The 21,433-nt window shown below is 47.4% G+C and overlaps 1 protein-coding gene across 1 annotated transcript in view; it reads right to left on the reverse strand.

The window, feature by feature from the left end:
• Positions 1-21,433, reverse strand: part of Xylt1 (xylosyltransferase 1) — a 282,801-nt gene that overhangs the window by 72,760 nt on the left and 188,608 nt on the right. The window contains exon 4 of the mRNA XM_048460178.3: positions 1,403-1,575. Within this exon, the coding sequence (XP_048316135.3) occupies positions 1,403-1,575 (173 nt within the window). The remainder of the gene's footprint in view (positions 1-1,402; positions 1,576-21,433) is intronic.

The following is a 21,433-nucleotide window of genomic DNA, read 5'->3' on the forward strand; positions in this document are numbered from 1 at the left end:
CAGCCCAGAAAGCATCAGCCCATGGACATCCCGGCCACCCTGCTCCTCCTGTGGTTGGTGTGTCTGATCACACCGGCTGCTGATGATGTCAGCTTGTGGCGTCTTTCTGCATAGACATTCAAGCATTCAACTCACATGAGTTTTTCATCGTCTACTGAGATTCAGATTCTCAGGCCCACTGTTGAGTTAGTCAACCAGCGGCCTTGAGCTTGTGGGGCCCGAAGCGCCACATGATACTGGATGACTCCTGCATGTTATCTGAGGGTACCAAGCTCAAAAACTAAATCTGGTGAGTCAATGCAGGTAGGAGGTAGAGTTTACACATGCTGTTCTTCAGGACAACCCCCTCCCTTACTGTTTCATAGGCTGACAAGAAACACATCTGAGAGGTCAAAATAGCCCTCTTGCCTCTTTAGGTTTATTGAGGGTAGAAGCTATAACTGGACCTTGTACTTAGGCAAGTGTTCTACCACTGTTGAGTGTTCTACAACCTCAACCCGTGGTTTTCTGAGAAGACAGGGTCTCATCTGGGGCTGGACTTGATCTCAGAGCAATTTTCCTGCCTCGGCCTTATGAGTTTCAGGGTTCTAGATCTGCACACGTCTTGTAACATTAACAGATTAACAGAAACTTCTAGGGAAAGATGGCTCCAGGGTCAGCAAGTCAAGTGTGGGTTTTGGCAATTAGATTTTATTGGCACACAACCACGCCCATTTATTGTCTGTGTTCTGCCGCTGCAGTCAGACCAGGGCGGCACAGATTAGCACATGGTCCAAAAGACAATCTCAACTACCTGGACTTTTCTAGAAAAAGTGAGCCCACTCCAGGGATGCTAGTTTTACAGGTCTGTGAAGGCAGGCAGTGGATACCAGGTAGGGAGAGGAAGCGGTGAAAAGCATCACAGTTAGGCTCGGAGAAGAAATTCTCGTGTGTGGTACGTAGGAGGGAGACAAACGCTAACAGTGATGTAGAACATGTCGAAAAAGGTTCATGGGAGGATCCTGAACGATCCGATCACAAAGAAATGAGAAATATTTAAAGCTATGGATATGCTAATTTTCTGAACGAACTGGCTCGCCATGTATACATATACCAACATATCAAATTGTACCCCGTAAATATGTGTAATTATCATGTGTCGAGGAAGAATAAAAAAAGACAAACAACCAGAGAAACAATGTTTATAGGAAAAGCTGAGAGACACAGTTAAACATTCTAAAACTAGCAACACACACACACACACACACACGCACACGGACACACACACACACTTCAGGATCATTTGCTGCTGGTTCCGTCTCTAGACCTCAGCCTGGACTAGTGAGATGGGAGGAAGGATCAGAGATGGATAGACAGGCTGCAGAGGAAGCCCAGCACAGAGCTACAAGCAGCAGCTCCTCACCTTATCCACGTGGATGTAGTAGAAGTGGTCTTTGTGGTAGATGGCCTTGAACATGCGCTGTAGCTGCCGAGAAGCACGGCCATGGACCACCAGGACAAAGGCGATTCTGACCGGGTTGGTGGGCATGTACTCCACAGTGTCCTCGTCCCACTGGACATTCTTGTTGGCTTTGCCTGGGGAAAACCAGAAGACCACAGGCGTGAGCTTGCGGGTGACCTGCCCTTTCCGAAGCTGGGACTGTCTCCTTCGCTGCCCCCGGGGGACAGGAGCACAGCATCCACGCTGAATTCTAGAGCTTGATTCAGCTGAGCCAAGCAAACTTTAGGCCCTTATGGTCCAGATGCAAGGTAGCAGGAGACTGTGGTGCTTATAGTGTTCTCTCTATCCTGTAGGGGTTTGAAAAGGCAGACACATACATTCCACTGTGTGCTGGGCAGTATTCTGTCAACTTGGCACATGCTAAAGTCATCTGAGAGGAGGGAACCTCAATTGAGAAAATGCCTCCATAAGATTGGGCATTAGGCAAGTCCGTAGGGCATTTTCTTAATTAGTTATTAATGGGGGATGGCCCAGAACATTGTGGGTGGTGCCACTCCTAGACTGGTGGTCTTGGGGTTCTATAAGAAAACCGGATGGGCAAGCCATGAGGAGCAAGCCAGTCACAGCACCCATTCACAGCCTCTGGATCAGCTCCTGTTTCCAGGTTCTTTCCCTGTTTGAGTTCCTGCCCTGATTTTCTTTGATGATGAATGGTAACATGGAAGTATAAGCAAAGTAAACCCTTTCTTCCCCAAGTTGCTTTGGTCATGGTGTTTCACCACAGTGACAGCAACCCTAACTAAGATAAGCTACCAAACAAGGTAGGGATGAGGGCCGTCAAAGACAAACTGCAGAGGAAATCTGGGGTGAATATGCCTTTGTCTGTCCAGAAGATTTTTCTTTCTTCCCCAAACAGTAGTCAAAATGTTCAGGTGTGATAAGAGAGTCACTTGAACTTTGACCTTTTGACAAAGTTTCAAGTGTACAAAACAGTATTGGTAATCAGAAGTGTGACTCTGTCTAGCAGCAATCTGGAGCTTACTAATCCTGTGTTACTACAACCATATCTGATACTTGCGTATCTGATACCTGTTCCCCCTTTGTTTCTGTCTCTGTCTGTCTCTGTCTCTGTCTGTCTCTCTCTCTCTCTGTCTCTCTCTCAGTCTGTGCAAGTGTGTGTGTGTGTGTGTGTGTGTGTGTGTGTGCACGTGTACATGTATGTGCATGTGGAGGCCAGAGGTTAATGTTGAGTATCTTTCTTAATTGCTCTTAACCACATCTTTGTAAAAGAAAGTATCTCATTGAACCTGGAGCACTGATTTGGCAGGACCAGCTGGCCAGCAAGCCTCAAGGATCCTCTTACCTCTGCCTCTTTGGCAGTGGGATTGCAGGACTGGTTTCATTACCGAGGTGCTGAGGATCTGATCTTGAGTCTCCAAGTCTGCACTGTAAGTACCTTACTAACAGAGTTCTTTCCTCGGCACTTTAGCCGGCACTCTCTGTGGCTCTTCCTCTTATTCATGCTCAGTCTGCAGAGGCAGGGAGCATCATCAGGATTATCAATGCAAAGGTGGCCTGTAGTTCAGGATTGGCCCGTGAGAATTTGGCACTCCCTTGGTGCAACACTGTTCAGATGGATGTTTGAGTCACACAAGTCATTTGCCAAGAGGACAAAAATACCCTAGTTTTGTTGGAACTATCAGATAAAGACGTACTTGCTACACATCATGCTGGAGGATGGAGAGAAGTTGCTCGAAGAAAACCAACATAAATATGACTGGTATCTAAGTCTTAATGACCCACTTTGAGCTCCAGAATCAGTCAAACTGGAGATCTGTCACTAGCAAAGATTATCATCTGTTACTTAGATAATATCCACCTGGATAAAGGATTCCAGACACCCTTTCCCCAAAATCAGCCCCAGAAACTCCATGTTTCCAGGGCCGAGGCCAGTGAGAAACAGCCTCCTCAATCTGACCCAGTACTGTCTGGCCTTCCCTAGGATGACCACTTCTTCTAATTTTACTGGATTCCTGGCAGGGTCTAGGTTTGTGGACACCCAGGACACTGCTGTGGTTTCAGGTGTCCCCGAGTGACAGCTGGGGTTGCTGAGAATTCAGAATGTTCAACCTCATCAGTAGCTTAGAAGTGAGACTGTGTGGGCTGTGATCAGAAAGTTGAGTGGCAGTCAGATGAAGGCTCTTTCCAGAGGACAAGATTAGTGTGAAGAATGTCCACACCCAGGGTGGTTGGCACACACCTGTAATCTCAGTATTTAGGAGGTTGAGGCAGAAGGATCACAAGTTTTAGGCCAGCCTAGGTTACACAGAGAAACTTATAGATCTTAAATCATTCTTCTCTTCTTATGATTGGCAAAACCATCAAACCAAACCAATCCAAACCCCCTTACCAACAAGAGTAGTGTCCAAACCACACTGTATGGCTTTCACAGCTTGACACAGCAAATTTTCTGACCTCTGTTCTGACTGCCTGCCCAGCCAGCTCGCCCCTCCTTTTCTTACTTTTTACCTGCACAAGCTCCTGGATCTTGGCGCAATTTGACAGTGAATCCTGGTCCCCAGACACCCTCTCCCCAGGGCTTAGCATGGCCACATCCCTTCTTGTCACCAGCACAAGTAAAATGAAAGATTACCTTCACTCTCCATCTCTCCCTTCACCTGTTCCAATTTTCTGCACATCATTTAACACCATCTGAAGTTGTTTATGTGTTTGCTTGTTTATTATCTGAGCATTCTGCTAGAGCATAAGGTCCAAGAGATGAGAGACTTTATCCATCTCATTTACCATCAGACACATGATACTCAGGTAAAACCCAACACACAGCAGGTGCCTTGTGAAGAACAAAAGCTGCAAGCGGGAACATACCAGCTCTGTCCAATAACAATGCTGTTTGGAGCTGTGGCCTGGGCTTGATCTCATTATTTCATTAATCTTCCTGACAACCTGCAAGGTTGTTATTACCGCCATTCTTCAGAGGAAAGCCCACAGCTTAGAGAGGCCAAGGGATTTGTTCAAGGTCACGCAGCATTAATTAGTTAAGCTGAGATGCAAAGACAGGTCGTAAAGACCATGCCCTCAACCACTAACGTAGACTACACAATCACACTGAGACCTTGGAAAGGAGGGTTGACAGTGGCGCTTGTTAATTAAATACCTCGTAAGCTATTGCAGGTAAGAAGGCAGGGAGCTAAAGGCTTTCACAGGTGTTTCGAAAGAATTTCTGCATTTGATGAGAGATTAACTCTAGATGACCAACAAAGATATATATATCTTATATATATATATACATTATTATATATAGATAGATATATACATTATTATATACACACAAATATATCTATATTATATATAGATATAATTTCCATCACCCATCTACTCATCCATCTACTGATTACATCCATCCATCCATCCATCCATCCATCCATCCATCCATCCATTCATCCATCCACCTACCCATTTCACACATACACATATCCATTCCATCTACCCATCTACCTCCTCACCCCACCTACTCCACACATTCATTCAGCTTAGAAAGCTATTCCGCTACCCACCTGACAGCCTATCACACCAAATGCCATTCGTTCCTTCAGCACTCATGTTGGTATCTAGTCAGAGGGTCTCTTGCTAGGGTTGCTGAATGAGTGAATGGATGAACAAGTGAATTCTGTTGAAGAGGGGAAGCTGTGGCGGCTCAGAGGCACTTACGTTTCCAGAGGGCCTGCACATACTAGTACTGAGAGGGGGCTCTGGGTCCTTTGTTATTTGGTCTTGGTTAAGAATGCATTAACGCCCTTTGAGGCTCAGAGTGTTTGGCATGCTTCTCAGGCCACACAGTGAAGACAGAGGTGGGAGTTGAAGCTAAACAGCCAAGTTCAATGCCATCCTGCTGTGTCCATACGCCCAGTGCCAAAGAGTGGCATCAGTCAGGGACCAGGCCTGATACAGTGACCCTGCACTGTTCTTTAAAGGGACTGAGGCTTCGATGCTGAGAAAAACCAAAACCCCAAACCCCAAACAAACAAAACCAAACAAACCAACCAAAAATCCTTTTGTAACTCCTCTTTAGGGTGTTGGAGAGCAAACCGTATTGATAACAGAGACAAGGAGTTGTGGGTGCTTTAGTTCTGGAGGAGGCAAGGGGGTGTCTGGAGAACACCTCAGGCCAGCGAAAGTGCTTATTGTGTCTTAAAGGCATTCTAGGATCAGCCAGTGCACAAGGAAGCTGTAACTCAGGGAGGTCCTTGTGAAGTGGTGGAGCTGTTGGGTGTGGCACACCTATAGTCCTGGCACTCAGGAGATCGAAACAGGAGAGCCACCAGTTTGACACCTGCCTGGAATACATACTAAGGGTGTGTCTCAAAAATCGAGAGTTGGGTTTATAGCTCGATGGTAGACTGCCAGCCTAGCATGCTCAAGGTACTGGGTTCCACACATAGCACAGAAAGGAAGGGAGGGAGGGAGAGAGGAAAGGAGAAGGGAGGAAGAGAGAAAGGAAGAAGGAAGGCAGAGGGGAGGAAGAGAGGAAGGAAGGGAGGGAGGGAGACAGAAAGGGAAGGAACGGAGGGGGAGCGAGCAAGCAAGCTGAGCTAAGGATGGAGCCTGTGATCTAGGAGACCTACCACTGTCACTCTGCTCATCAAACCGTCCCAATCGTATAAAGGGGGCATCTACTCTCAGAATCATGTCAGTTGGCTTCCATTTGTTGGACAGATAGTGCTGTGTGGCTAGAGTCATGTGGGTCTCTTCAGACAGCGGACTCGGAAAGGCGAAAACCCACACTCTGTCCAGCTCCTAAGAAAGAGGCACGGTTTTAACAACGTAATCAGATTCCTGTGGCATAAAATAGAAAATAAGTGGAAAAATCAGAGTGATTAGAGGCAGCCGGAGAGCTGACTCCAGATGAATGCTAAGAGCCACACTGACGGGGAAGAATATCAAGTGTGTGTCTGAGGTGCAGGATGAAGGCTGAGGAGGGGCGCGCCGCTCCTCCATTAACGGGTTGGGCCATGCAAAGCCTCTTACAACTCAGTAGGACTCTATCCTGCGGATTTGACATTTAGTGTCCTCCAGGGTAGTGAGAGAAAGAGGCCCACAGGGGCCAGGTTGTCCTCCATGCCACTTTCTTTAGCTTCCATTATGTTCCCCTCTGTTCAGAAAAGTGGCAGAAGGAAACAACTTAGGAGGTTTAAATAATGACTCCTACAGTGTGTTACGGCGATCACCCTATTCAGTTATCAGTTGTTAGGAATTCATTAGTATGCCTAAACTATAAACCAAATGTTTTCATAGGTGTGTGTATAAGAAAAGAAACAGGAAGCATTGCTCTGTAACTGTGGGATCTGCATTTGTGGAGCCAACCAACTACCAACTGAAAACATTTGTTTTCAACACATCTGTGCAAGATGGGGAGATACTTGCCTTGCACAGGTTAAGTCCTGAGTTCAAGCCCCGAGGTGCTGCACACTTGCAATCCCAGTGCTAGGGAGATGGAGAAAGAAGGATGCCTGAGGCTGTACCTTTGGCCAGCCTAGTCTACCTGGTGAGCTCCAGGCTAATAAGACAGCTTGTCTCAAAAATAAAAAAAAAAGAAAGAAACAACAAACGACTAACAAATGAAGATCAGAAATCCCAAGATGGACAATGCCTAGGAAAAACACTTGATGTGGTCCCCCAGCCCCTAGGCAGGGATATGTGTATATGCCCTGATGCTGGTGATGCTTGGGATTGCAGTGCCTTGTAGGACTTTAATCTGGAAATGGAAGAAAGATGCTAGGGTTATAAAGAGTTTAAGATTTTTAATTATGTGATAGGTGGGTTCTGTGTGTGGGTTTGCAGATGTGAGAGCAGTGCCCATGGAAAGCAGAGAAGGGCAATGGATCACTTAGTGTGGGAGTTGGAAGGTTGTGAGCTACCAACATGGGTACCGGGAACCAAACTCAGGTCCCTTGCGAGAACAGTATGTGCTTTTAACCAATGAGTTCTTTAGACCTCCAAATGCAAGGATTTTAGAGTGTGGTCTCTAGTCATCCTGTGTTTGAGACTTTAGGTGGTCTTACGTGATCTCTACAAGTCTTAGTGTTCTCTGTTGGAAAATGGATATAGCTATAAAAACAGATAGATACGAATTACATACAGTTATAAACATAGGTATAGATGTCTTGGCATTCTCTCATGTGTGTGTGTATGTTCAGTGCTGAGCACAGGGCCAAGCCTGAGGCAAATGCCCAGCAAATCAAAGCATAATTGGATCTTTTCTACTCAGCCCTTGGCCCACAATGGTCAGAATCAAGCAAGTTAAATTTAACCAGTCAGCCCTCCCCTGAGAGGTTCCGGTCTGAGGCTGCCCTGGCTCCTAGCAACATGCTCAGGTCTGAGCAGACCCCCTGCCCACAAGTAAACACCCACAGCTGGAATTTTTCCATCTGGCCCAATCACAAGTAACATGAATGGGAAGGAGCCCCTGGCCTGGACTAGCCTCCACCAGCAAGGCCCTCTGTGGTTTGGTTCTGTTAATATTCTCCAAGTGCCTCTTGGTGTGGGAGAGTGTCATTTTCTGGCTTGCTGGGTTCTTTGGGCTGAAGAGAAGTGGAAATGAGGTTGCATACAAATGGGCTTGGGTCAGAGACTCTGAGCTGGGGCATAGCTAGCTTAACAGAGTGCGGGAGTTGCATGGAACTGGGTGTAGGGTCCAGCTTCTCACAGCAGAGCTTCCGGAAGATACCTAACTTCTCTCATCACCACTGACAAAGTGGGATGGATGTGCAGGCTGTCCCCGATCCTCCTTGTTATCAGAGAAGAGTGGCAATTACATGCCAGCAACAGCATCATGCAGGAAGGGAGAGGTGTATCAGGAGAAGCACTGGACTTGAAGGCTCTTTTTCAGCATCAAGAGAGGGGATGCTTCTTCCTCTTGGGAAAAGTATTTTTCTCCAGTCTCAGGGAGGGAACACTAGGCATTATACACAGGAGGCAAGTGCTCTACCACTGAGTTACATCACCAGCTTCTATACAGTTGTGTGCCTGTGTGTGCGGTATGGGATGTACACTGGTGTGTGAGGTTGTGCACGCATGTGTGGGTGCATGTCATACAATGTCAGGTGTGTTCTTTGATCTCCCTAAACTTTATTTTTTTGTAACAGGATTTCTGTCTGAACCTGGAGCTCAGTGTTTCAGCAAAGCTGACCAACTAGGAAGCCCCAGGGATCCTTCTGTCTCTACCTTCCCAGCACTGTGGGCTCTGGGAATTGAACTCGGATCCTCCTGCTTGAGCAACAAATACTTCATTGACTGAGCCATCTTCCTCAGTCCTCCTCTGGCAATTTACTATTTAACGATCTCAGGACTTATGGAGGCAAGTGTCATAACAGCCCCCTCTTGCTGAGTGAGATTTACCCTCTCTAGTGAGTACCAGACTCTAGAAAAACACTTGGGTCTGCCAGGCTCTAGAACTTTTATTTTATTTTACCAGTGAGGGAAATGAAAGTTCTCAAAATTCATGGAAAATTCAGAATACCTTAGGATTCTAAGGCAATCATGAAATTAACACTGGCTGAATGGAACTCCCCCGAGTATCAGGTTGGCCTTCCTGAGAGCTGTCAGTGAGGCCCTGTGCTTCATTCTTTTGGAGGATGCTGTCCTGGCCTGTGGGCCTGGTACAGAGCTGAGCTTGGTGGAGAACGCTCAGTGGATGTTTTGGGACTGATGAATGAAGGCAGACAGCTTCATCCATGCATGTGCCCCTAGAGGCACAAGTGGGAGTTTGAGCCTGAGCCGCTGCACGTGGCTGGCCCTGCTCACTCAGCAGACTGGCTGGAGGCTGGACTCGTTCTGAGGGGTTTTGGGTGAGGCTGAAGACCTTTGCTCTGGAGCACCAAAGCCTCTCGGAGGAGCCAGCTAAGTGCCCAAAGGAGGTCCCAACACGAGAGCTGCGACTGAGTCTTCTTTAGACCAGTGAGTGCCAGGGAGGCACTCCAGTCTCCGGGGAAATGGGGAGAAATGGTTCTGTTCTGGAAAAACCATCTCGGTCTTTCTGTTTTATTCTTTCCCTTCTTATCATGCCCCCAGTGAGCATCCCCCATTCATTTTTGCATTTAAATTGTGTTAAAAGACATATACCACGGAAATGACCACTCTTTGGGGCTGAAGAAATGGCTCTGAGGTTAAGAGTGCATACTGTTTTGTGCAAATGACCTGAGTTCAGTTCCCAGCATCCATCCTGGGTGACTTATGACTGCCTATAACTTTGACTCTAGGAGAACCTGAAGCTTTCATCTGTCTGGCCTCTAAGTAGCTACCTCTGCCATTTTCGATGCACAGCATAGCAACGAGACATCAGTCCCGTTACCTTGCTGTATATAACCGTCACCCCACCATCCATCTCCAGCACACTTTGCATTTTGCAAAAGTGTGACGTACAGAGATCCCCATTTCTCCTCCTCACTGACTGCCAGTCAACATTCCATTTTCTATTTCTCCGAATTCAGGTACTCTAGGAATTTAATGGGCGAACTCATGTTATATATGTCCTTTCATGACTATCATTATGCAGTGAGTAAAATGGTCTTTGTACACGTTGTAGCAAATATCAGAACTCCCTTCACTTTCAATGCAAAATAATATTTCTTTGCATGAACATACCACTGGGTGCTTATCCATCCATCTATTAATGGAGACACTAGTGGTTTCCATCATTCTGGCTGCCGTGAATGCCTTGGCTATAAGCACGGGTGTGAAATACGTTTGAGTCACTACTTTCAGTTCTTGGGTGCACACACCCAGGTGTGGGTCGGCTGTACTCTATCGTAATTAGTTTTAAATTAAAACTAATTTTCTGGGGAACCTATCCTGTATTCTATATACCATTCTTCACAGGTGTATATCCCAGGTCTGCAGCCTGCCTCTGTTGTTCATCAGCAGGTGAACACACGTTTGTGCCTTAGTTTATTTATTTTTTTTAACCTGCCAAAGAATACTCTTCTACAATTGAGACTGAATGGACTAAAAGGTATAATAGGGACAACTTCAATGCCATCGTCACATGGTATGTAGACTGGACATCAGCAGCACCATACTCTTTTGTCCCCAGCCAGCTCTGCGTGAGGCCACAGTGTGTCTCCAATGGATGATCCCACTTGTTCTTAGCGTTCTGGTACAGGCGTGAGCACTCGGCCATCCTGATCCCCATTCCTTTGTGCGGCCCTACCTCTTCAGCTGAAAGCAAGGGTCCCACGAATGACCATGATGCAAGGTGACTTTCAGAATAAAGTCCAGGGAAGGAAAAATAAAGGTGAACTACTGCAGTGAAAACAAAGCAGGGCAGGGGGGTGGTCGAGAGGCATATGGCGGAGGTGGTCGAGAGGCATGCGGCAGAGGAGGCACAGGGATGAGAAGAACTTGACTCCGCCAGCTTCCTTCCCAGACGGGATGTGCTGAGCGTGTTAAACACAGGAGAGCGGGTGATGCCAGGCAGCCCTGGACGTCCCAGAGGAATTTCAAAGGTCTAGATAATATTTGCTTTTCCTGACTCAGGGAACCCTGCTCATTCCGGGTTTCCTGGGAGTTTCTGAGGTGGGATTTGCTCATGGCCACAGAGCCAACAGATGGACAAGAGGTCAGGATACAGTCTGCCTTGGATTCAAATATGCATCACAGTCAGGCTATGGGGAAGGAGAGTCCAAGTTTGCTCTCGCTGCAGCTGGTGTTAAGCTCACTTGCAGCCCATTCTCCAGCACCTGCAAACCACCTTTTTTTGAGTGAGCCTCTCATGTTTGGCTCTGCTGTTAATTGAGCACAGATAGCTCTTTAATGTGGGGACTGTCTTAGGCATTTCTGGCCTTAACCAGATGCCAGCAGTACCTTCCCAGGATGACCAAACCAAAAAGGGCCCAGCTCATTAACCAGCGTCGATGGATTTACAGAGACAAAATCTTCCCTAGTTGAGAAGTCATAATTCATAACTATTTTTAAAAGGTAGCCTTCGAATAGCAGCAACACCAAAATGGGGGAAAATTTGTGCAAAATGCAAATGCCAGCCCTGGTTCCTGCTCCTGAGTCAGAAACTGAGGGTGTGGAACAAAATTTGAAAACCACTGGTGCAGGCCTGGGATCCTTAGCCCCACCAGCACATCAGATCCACACGGATATCTCCGGCAACAAGCAAATAAGATCCAGAAAACCATGCTTGGATACAGCCAAGGAGCAGGCAGGGCTTTCCTAGCATGTGCAAGACTCTGGGTTCCTTTCTCAGCACCACGGAAAAACAGACCTAAGCAAAAAATACTTCCGCGTGCCACGCCCCAACGATTTCTAAATTCAGTACAGTCACACCGTTGAGCTTGGGTGTAGGATGGGCCATATATAAGACAGAAGTCTGGTAGGACGATACTGTCTGGGGAGGCTGTAGCATCCCAGTTAGTGTAAACACAATAGCTGGGGGCTGCACAGCTATGAAGTCAGCTAGGGCTCAAGCAAAGGACCCTTCATGAAGCCTGAGATGACACTGGGTGCTTGGATCCATCCTTCCTTAGAAGTCCTCAAGTGGCAATACCTGCTCAGACTTCCTGGTACCTACGTTTTCCACCCCACCACACATTTAAGCAACCACATCTTTCCTTCCCAAATGAACCCTAGGTCCTCACAGCCCCCTGCTCTAGATATGGAGTCTAAGGCTGGCTCACCCTTAATTCTTCCCCACTCTTTTTTTTTTTTAAAAAAAAAAGTCTCCCTCTACTCTCTGACCAAGCACTCAGGACATTTTCCTGCTCACTGATTTTCTTTCCCCCTATTCAAGTCTGGAGTTATTAAACCACAGCCCGTGGCTGCGCCGTCTTATTGATTTTATTGTAGAGAGCCCAGGGATATTCTAATGATGTACGGCTCAATAAATGGAAACTGGTGGGATGGATATTGATGGCGTATGGTACATTTCCCTGCAATTCATCGGGTCCCAGTCGCTTGGCCAGCTACACATCATCTGTGAAAAAGCTAGGCTGCAGCCCATGGGTTCTGGTCCACCTTGCTGGTGTGGCCTTTTCCAGGCACCAAGGATGAAAGGGGCATTATAATAAAGATAACGTGATGCTCTGTGCTTGCCTGGCTGTGTGGTTTTACATCCCTTTACCACATTGCACGGTGGAAGGATGGAACTGATTATCCTCCTTTCCTAGATAAGGAAACAGACCCAGAGCAAGTAGCTGACCTGGCCTACTAATCACTGTGGAACTGGGATTCAGATCTCACTGTTAAGCCTAAACCACCCACGCTACACCATGTCAAAAAAATAAAAAAATAAAAAAAACCCAGCCCAAACTGGTTACCTGGTGAATGAGAGGTGATGTGAGACAACCTCTCAAAGGGGGAAAAAAAAAACCTGGGGTCGGGGAAATGGTGCAATTGGTAAGGTATCTGTATTGCAAGCCTGAGAATCTGAGTTCAGATCCCCAGCACCCATACAAAAAGTAGAGTGTGACAGCTTGTGCTTGAGGCGGAGACAGGAGAGTCCTGAAGGTCACTGGCCAGTTTAGTCAAATCAATGAGAGACCCTGTTTCAAAGGGTAAAGGTGGAAAGTGACTGAGACAAAAACATCTCAGGTGAATTGCCAGTTCATACACACACACACACACACAGAGAGAGAGAGAGAGAGAGAGAGAGAGACAGAGAGAGAGACAGAGAGAGAGACAGAGAGAGAGACAGAGAGAGAGACACAGAGAGAGAAGTATGTATGTCACACACCACACTCATACGTTCCAGGAAGCAATAGAAAGAAACTGGTGGTTCCAGGACATGGCAAAGCTTCCTTCCTCCTCGCAATCACTGACTGCTTCCCTGCAAGGGCTACTCACCATGCTTGGGTAGACGGGGCTGCCCATACATCACAGGGCATTCAACACGACTCGTCTCCCAAACAGACTCCTACCACTCATATTTTCCAAGGCTGCCTAGGGGACAAAGGATGCCTAGGCTGGAACAGGTGGATGCTGCCCTGGATGAGGTAGAGGAGTAACGTACATCACAGAAGTCTTTGCTCCTGAGAGGCAAGCTCTCCAGGAAGGAGAGATGATAAACACAGGAACAGCTACAAGATCATCAAGGTAGAATATGCAATGGTGGTCATCATGACTCTTACTATAAATAACCTCCCAAGGGAGAGCATCTCCTCTCTGTCCTGCTCCAACTTTGCCTCCACCACACTCTTTCTGTCCCTCTTTTCAAAGGAGTTCCCAAAGAATTTAGCACCATGAAACCCCTCTTCAGGTTCTCAATGCCCAGGGTGTAGGGTCTTTATCAAAGATGCCATCAACAGGAATCAATGTGTCGCAGTTCAGATGCCGGAATCCACTGTGTCATAAAGCCTGCTATCTCATGATGCTGGAGCTGTGCACTCAGTTAAGGGAGAACTGGTTAAAGGAGGTCACAAGGGTGGAGTCCTGAGTCGCTGGATTAGTGTCCTTACGAAGAGTAGACACCAGAAAGCCTACTCCCTCTAAGACAAGGAAGGCAGCTATTTGCAATTCAAGAAGAGGGTACTTGCCAGAACTTAGACCATGTTGGGATCCTGACCTTGGATTTGTAGTTTCCACATATTGGGACAATGTATTTCTCTCCTTGAAGGCATCCAGCTCATGTTCTCTTGCTAAAGCAGCTCCACTAATCTGACTGCTACTCAAGGAGGTATGGGTATGTCCTTTGCGCAACAGTCTACAGATTGAGAGATGAGGTCACTGAACAAGACTGAAGGAAGAGAGTCTCCATACAGAAGGAACGGTGTGGGCCAACATCACCTAGTGCATCTCCGCATGGTAGATGAGAGGTAGGCCCGTGTGGCTGGTCCACAGAGGCCAACTAGAAGCACTGCATTGTATGGGATGGCCAGACAGGAGGACCAGTATTTGAGGGTTGGGTACCATTCTCAGGACTGTGTTGGGAGAGCTGCTACCACAGGCTCGTTTCCCACAGTGGAGAATGGATTGTGGGCAGGTCCCGTTCTGCCATTCCCAAGTGAATAACATAACGCACAGCTTCACAGCACAAAGTTGGGAGCAGGCATGAAGCAGGGGTCCTCTGCAACCTCCTGCAGCCTAAGGCTCAAGGTGTTGCTAACGCCTGCTCCAAGATGAACTTCTTGTCCTTTGACCCAGAGGTGGAAGCTTCCTTCCAAGTTCTTTCTGGAGTCTTGGGTTGCTTGACATTTTTTTCTTTGTCCCCTCTCCTCTCTAGAAGGGACTCACAGGCTCGATAAATAGGGCCTGCAACCGGCAGTGACTCATCTGTTTTTATTACCTCAGGGCCTTTTGAGGAGCAAACAACTCTTATTTACTTCTCAGGGTAAGGGTTTTGACAACAGGTTTATTTTCTCCAACTCTCCAAGGACTCAGTGAGTAACACTCGAAAGTTAACAGTACATTAATTAATGCCAAATTGGTTGGAATTTTCCTAATAAAAATCCTTATAGTAATCACATTATGGGCCATTAACGCTGCCTCCTGATCATAAACCATGAATATGTGCTGCAGGTGCTCACTTTTCAGCTCTTTAAGAAGGGACGTTTCCCCTCGCTGGCAACCGTTTGTCATGTTAATGCTGTCACAGTGCCCAATTCAGACAGGAGTCTTTAAGTTTTGTCCACTTTGTACTGGTCCTGAGGCCAAGCCTCCCCCACACAGCACCACATGCGAACCCTGCCCAACACTTGCAAGTGAAGCCAGCATGTCTGCTGTATAAAGGGGGAAACTGGGGTACACAGGGAGTGAGCATTTGCTGACCACCAAAGTGATGGATTTTCAGTCCAGGCAGCCTGATTCTAGAACTTTCTCCCACCTGCCTCCCAAGACAAGAGTGCCAAGAGAACCTCAGCATCAGGGTCCTCTATTAGGACTGGATCACTAATGTGTTAGGTTTACTTCAACAGTGAGGAGTGCAGAGGTCAACCCAAATGCAATGGGTATTTTTTCCCCTTTGCTTGTTTTCCCCATCACCGGATCCCCAGGATGTGGGGTTGGCAATGTTGGGGACACCAGGGGCATACGGGATAAATTACTGCTGCAGGAAGGAATGGATATTGAAACATGTACTTGAGAAGGTTCATGGTAGTGGGATATCCTGTCTCTAGCAATATGCTATGCCTTTTCCACATAGATGAATAAAGGTTCCTCTCTCCGCCCACCTGCTTGTTATTCACAGAGCAGGTACTGCAAGCAGCTGCCCTGCGGGGTGCCAGAACGCACCAGCGAGTAAAGTCATACAGACTCGGTGTCTAAGAAGCTTAGAATCCGGTGCTGCTCGGCTGTGGAGGACAGGCTGTTGCGGGAGAAGATAATTGTGCTGGAGAAGTTTCTAGAACTTTCCGAGGGAGCCACAGTGAAGCTAAGACCTGAGACAGGAAGAGTGGGGAGGTAAAGAAGGTAAACTAGACTGGGAAGATGCTTGAACACAAAGACTTGGATCAAAGTCCCAGAACCCAAGGGGTGAAATGATCCTGGTGACAACGGTGTGGTGGGAAGCAGAGAAAAGGCGAATTCCTAGAAGCTTGAGGGTCAGTTGGTCTAGTCTAGTTGGTGAAAGTTCTAGACCAATGAGAGGCGAGGTCTCAAACAAAACGGTGCCCGAAAAATGACATGCCACTCAAGGTTGACCTTTGCCTTCCATAGGCATGTGCATGTGTACACATACATGTATACACAGGTGCACACACAGCCACATGAACATGCACAAACACATGGATGCCTCCATTCTACACCAAAGAAGGCATTGCTGGAAAGAATAAGGTATAGATGGTTTTAGTTTAAAGAAAAATGAGGGAGAGAAGAGAGACATGGGGCAAGGTGTGTATGTTGTGGGGGGACTTTGGCTTGGACTTGGTTTTACTTTGGGAATATCCTGTATTGTAGGCAGTTTTGCAGTAAAAAAATCAAAACATCTCAAGGAAATAATTAATGGCCATTTGGTTCTTTCAGGATTGGCTTCAAAGCCAATAACTACAGTGCATTGGATGTATTTGGAGAGAATGAGATTTGCATACTACTGCTTTCAAATATATCTACTTGAAGATTTCACCAGGGATCCTCATCCTGCCTTCTGAGATCACACCCAGACCACACCCAAGCTTCTGCTGGATGCACAGCTCTCAGATATGTGGGATGTGTTGTGCACCACACTGTGGCCCACCTTGCTCCAAGTGCAGGCCAGGTCTGCACACTCAGCTCACTCACACTTCCTCTGTCTGCACTTAACACCCAGGTTGGAACAATCCTTCCTGGGACTGACGAGGAGGCACCGCCAGGGACGGCCAGAAGGCTTAATACAGATGAAGGTTACTGCGAAAGGTCATCTTAGGAACCTTCAAGCATATGGCAGCAGAAATCCATTCACTTATAATGTCATAAGTTTGCTAAGTCTTTGTTTGGGTTTGATTGACATGTCCCCCACAGACTCATGTGTTTGGTGGTGCAATTTGGAAAGGTTGTGGATCTTTTGTATTATTCAGCCTAACTAGAAGGGGGAAGGCAGGTCTGGGACAGAACTTAAAGATTCTGTCCATTTTGCTTCCTGCCCAGGGCTTTTGCTTGCTGGTTCATATTGATACATGGCATCACTACCTCAAGTCCCACCACTATTTATGGAGGTGCCCAGCTGCTGTGCCTTCCCAACGCAATGAATGGTGTCCTCTAACTGTGAACCCAAATAAATCCTCTCTACCTTATGTCTCTTCTGTCAGGTATTTGGTGCCAGCAACAAGAAAAGCAACTAACACAAATGTGGGGGTGGGGTGCGATCAGGTGGAGGGACAGCGCCGCTTCTTTAAGGAACAATTACCAAGTGCTGTTACCAGATATCAGACCGGAAAGTCAGGCAGTGGAGCAGCCTGCAGGGCCCTCTCCCAGAGAATCTCTTAGTATGCGGTGCATGAGGCCGGGTCTCCTCTTGCAGCCACCAGAGCCTCTTCTGCCAGCCAGCACTTGATCGCATGTTCGAAGCCACGGGCTTGAGAGTTCTTGTTCCATTCTACTAGCCATCCCAGAAGAAGAGCCAAGAGGACCTTTTCACCCTTGGCTTGGAACCTGAACTGAAGCCTTCCACCTTTTTTTCTAAATAAAGAAAAACCCACAAAGGATCTGAAGAGAAAGCACGCTGTAAACAGAGGCAAGGACCACTCGGAGAACACCAAGCCTTGGATCTTCAGACAGGACGGGTTAAGGGAAGACAACCTGCATGCTTCCGCGGTTTCCGAGGCTATCAGCAGCGACAGCAGCTTCAATTAAATTAAATCTAGTCAGCTCCACGAGGAAACACGTGTAATGTTAATTTCATGGGTGTATCAGTGTGTAAACCTAACAGATGATACTTAAATGAGAAAGGCAGAGAGATGACATTTGGTTAAACAATGCATCACTGGGCAGAATTTGTTGAAACTGCCATTTAAAAAAAATGTGAGCACAATAGAAAGTGGAGCAAGCTGTCATCAGGGCCTAGGAGTGTGTGTGTGTGTGTGTGCGTGTGTGTGTGTGTTCTATGTACTTGTTAGTGTGGGTATCTGTAAGGGGTGTGTGCACATATGTGCAAGGGCCCCTATCAGGTATCTTCCTCAACTGCTCTCTGCCTTACCTTTTAAGCTAAGGGCTTCCATTGAGCATCGAGTCCATGGGTTTGGCTAGGCTGGTTGGCAAGAGAGTTTCAGGGATCCTCCTTCCTCCTCTGTCCCAGTGGCGTGGTGTGTGCTACTATGTCAGGTTTTTTTGTGTGGGTGCTGAGGATCTAAACTCAGGTCCTTATGCATGTGTGGCAAGAACTTTACAGCTAGGGCACCTCCCCATGCCATCTGGCATTTTTGACAAGCTGTTGCTATACATGTGCTGTGCTATAAGTCAGACGAGTTGTCGAGTGTGGCTTTGGTTAGCCAGTTGGCTGTATTCTCCTCACTTAATCCCCACTCAGACACAGGACACAAGTGCTGTCCCTATTCGAATTCTACCAAAGAGGGAAGAAAGAGACAGAGAGGCTAAGCATCACTGAAAACGCACAGCTAGTGACAAGGCTGGGTTACAGTCCAGGCTGGGCTCACTCCACAGTGCCTATGCTAGTCTGCCTTCAGTGAGTAAGGGACAGTCAAGGGGCTGCGGGGACCTCAGTCAGTCAAGTGCTGCATGAGGATCTGAGTCTGTTCTCTATAATTCACATCAAAAAGCTAGGTCTGGTGCTAGTGAGATGTCTCAGTAGGGCCACCAAGCCTGACAATATGAGCCCCATGGATACCCTGATCTCACAAGTTGGAGAGAGAGAAAAAAATATCAATGTCTGCAAAAGGTCTGGAGATTCCCACAATGCACCATGACAGGTGCAAGTGTGTACTTTTTTTTTTTAAATTTGTTTGTTTGTTTTGTTTTTGAGACAGGGTTTCTCTATGTAGTCCTGGCTGTCCTGGAACTCACTCTGTAGACAGTGCAATGGCTATTCTTGGTTGTCAGCCTGTGTCTGGAATGAATTCTAATCTAGAAATGGAGGGCACACTTGTGATCCGGACCTTGAGGCAAGAAGACATCTCTAATGTAGACCTTGAGGCTGGAAAGCATACCTGTATCTCAACCACACCTTCTGCTGGAAGCCCATGTAAGGACAACAGGAGAAGGAAGGCACCATTCTTTCCTACTTGTCCTTGCCTTGTCAGCACATCTATTCCAGTTGAGACGTGGGACTAGGCAGCTAGGTGCGTGGACTTCCCGTTCACAACTAGCCATTGTTGGGCTGTAGCCTGCAAGTCATTCTAATAAATCCTCTCTGTGTGCACGCACACACACACACACACACACACACACACACACACACACACACACTAAAAAAAAGTAGCCTGGAAAGCTGTTGAACAGAGAAATGTGACTATTTCTTATGCTTAACTAGGAACACTGCAATCTAGCGTCAGGCACAGCAATGCTAGACTCTGATATGGTGACACACAGCCCCTTGAATCAGAGTGGCCATGCAAGGGTGTGCCTTTTGAAGTGACTTAAGACCCAGCTGGTTTCCATGCCAATTCCATCTTACACACTGGAGTCCCTCTCTGACAGCAATAGAGGGGACAGGGATGGATTGGATGAGCTCAGATCTAGTCAACAGGCATGCTGAGAAGTAGCTGTCACCTCTATCTACGCATGTCCTTGTTGGAGAGACTGAGCCACCGGACCCCATTTGGATGCATGGGACTCTATGACAGAGAGAAGAGAATTCTCTGAGACTGACGTAATGTGCAGGCTGTAAACCAGCATGTCTCATCTAGGGGCAGTTTAGTCCTCGCTATCACAGGGACATTGATGAGGTCTAGAGAAATTCGTAGTTGTCAGAACTGAGGGAATCAGACTAGAGCATACGAGATAAAGTCAGGGGTGCTACTGGGCTGTTGACAGCCAGGATGCCATGCCCCCAACAGCAAGGGCTCAGCTGGTCAGCATATCAAGGGTTGAGACTGAGAACCCAACAGGAAACAGTGTGTCCCTTAATGGAGTCCTTCGGGGAAATAGAAAAACTACAGGCTCCTGTGTTCAAGTCCTGATCGTAATGATAACACTCCCTAGTGACCAAGGTGGCTGCTCTCCTTACACGATCCTGTTGGTGCATATCAAGGGCACCAGGGCCTGGTAGGAATGGCAGACGTTAGGAAAACAAACAACAAAGGGTGGCAAGGATGTGGACACAGGGAACTCTTCTCTACTGCTGGCGGGAATATAAGCTTGTCCAGAGGCCATGGAAATCAGAATGGAACCTCATCGAACCAATAAACACAGATTTACCCTGTGATCCTGCTGGATCACTCCCGTGCGTATACTGGAAGGACCCACAACTTCACGTACTGCACAGAGACTTGTACATTACTGTCTGTGACCACATGCTATTCACTATTGCAAAGTGCCAACTTTGGTGCCCAACAATAGAGGAGTGGATCAGGAAACACACTGAGATTTGTGTCTGCAGAAAAAAATGGACGCCATCGGGGAAAAGCCTGCCAAGCATATGAAGGCATCCTTAGGAGGACAGATAGCACATGCGGGCTGTCGTCTGTGGTTCCTAAATTGATAACAAAGAGATCATGTCCATCTGTCTGTCTGTCTAATGAGAACAGAGAACATAGTCATGGAACTGCGTAGGTGCAAAGGGGAATAGCGGGAGGGCAAGAGAGACAGAGAAGAGAGGAGGAGGCATTGGAGGAATATGCTCAACATACAATATGTATTCGTATGGAAACTGAAAGAAAATGAATACATTAAGGAAAGGCGAACGCCAGAGTGAGTGTGGGATGAGGTGCTGATGGAAGCCTGCAGACAACTCCTCAGCGCGTCAGGGTCAGCATGAGGCAGCTGTGGCAGTTTACAAAAAAGGGCTGACATTTGTTAAGTGCCTCTCGCCGTCTCTCTCTCGAAAGCCTTGAATTGCAGGGAACATATTCTAAGACTAACCTGTCAGCCAGTGACAACTAAATTACTAACCTTGCCTCCCCCTCTGCCCCATATCCCTGTCAGGTACGCAGCCACATTCTCAGAGAAAAGCTTCCTGGAGAAGTGTTCTCAGCACCGGGAAGGTGACCCTTCTGTCAGAACAAAGCCACATGATCAACATGCTTCACGAGGACCCAGGGACTTGGGCTCAGTTGCAAATGTGCATACTGGGAGAGAATGGAGCCTGACCAGAGCGGCCAAGCAGAGTTGCTGGGGCTCTCGCTGAATCCTACTTCTGCCTTTTCCTCGGCATACTTTGTAACCTACTTCCCAGTATGCTTTGCAGTTGTGTCTGGCCAAGAGGCTGTGCTTTTGCAAATAAACAGAAGTGCCAGGGTCTGGCATACCTTCCAGACTTGGATGCAGATGCCTCCTGTGCACACGTCATGATGTTTCCTCCCCAGCAGGATGTGGAGAGAACACAGAGACAGGTACCTCTAAAGGAGTGGGCGCTGGTGTGCTCCAACTCATCTGACTTTCAGGACAGGT

This window comes from Myodes glareolus, chromosome 7 (assembly GCF_982192425.1).
Source record: "Myodes glareolus chromosome 7, mMyoGla1.1, whole genome shotgun sequence".
NCBI classification, from domain to species: domain Eukaryota; kingdom Metazoa; phylum Chordata; class Mammalia; order Rodentia; family Cricetidae; genus Myodes; species Myodes glareolus.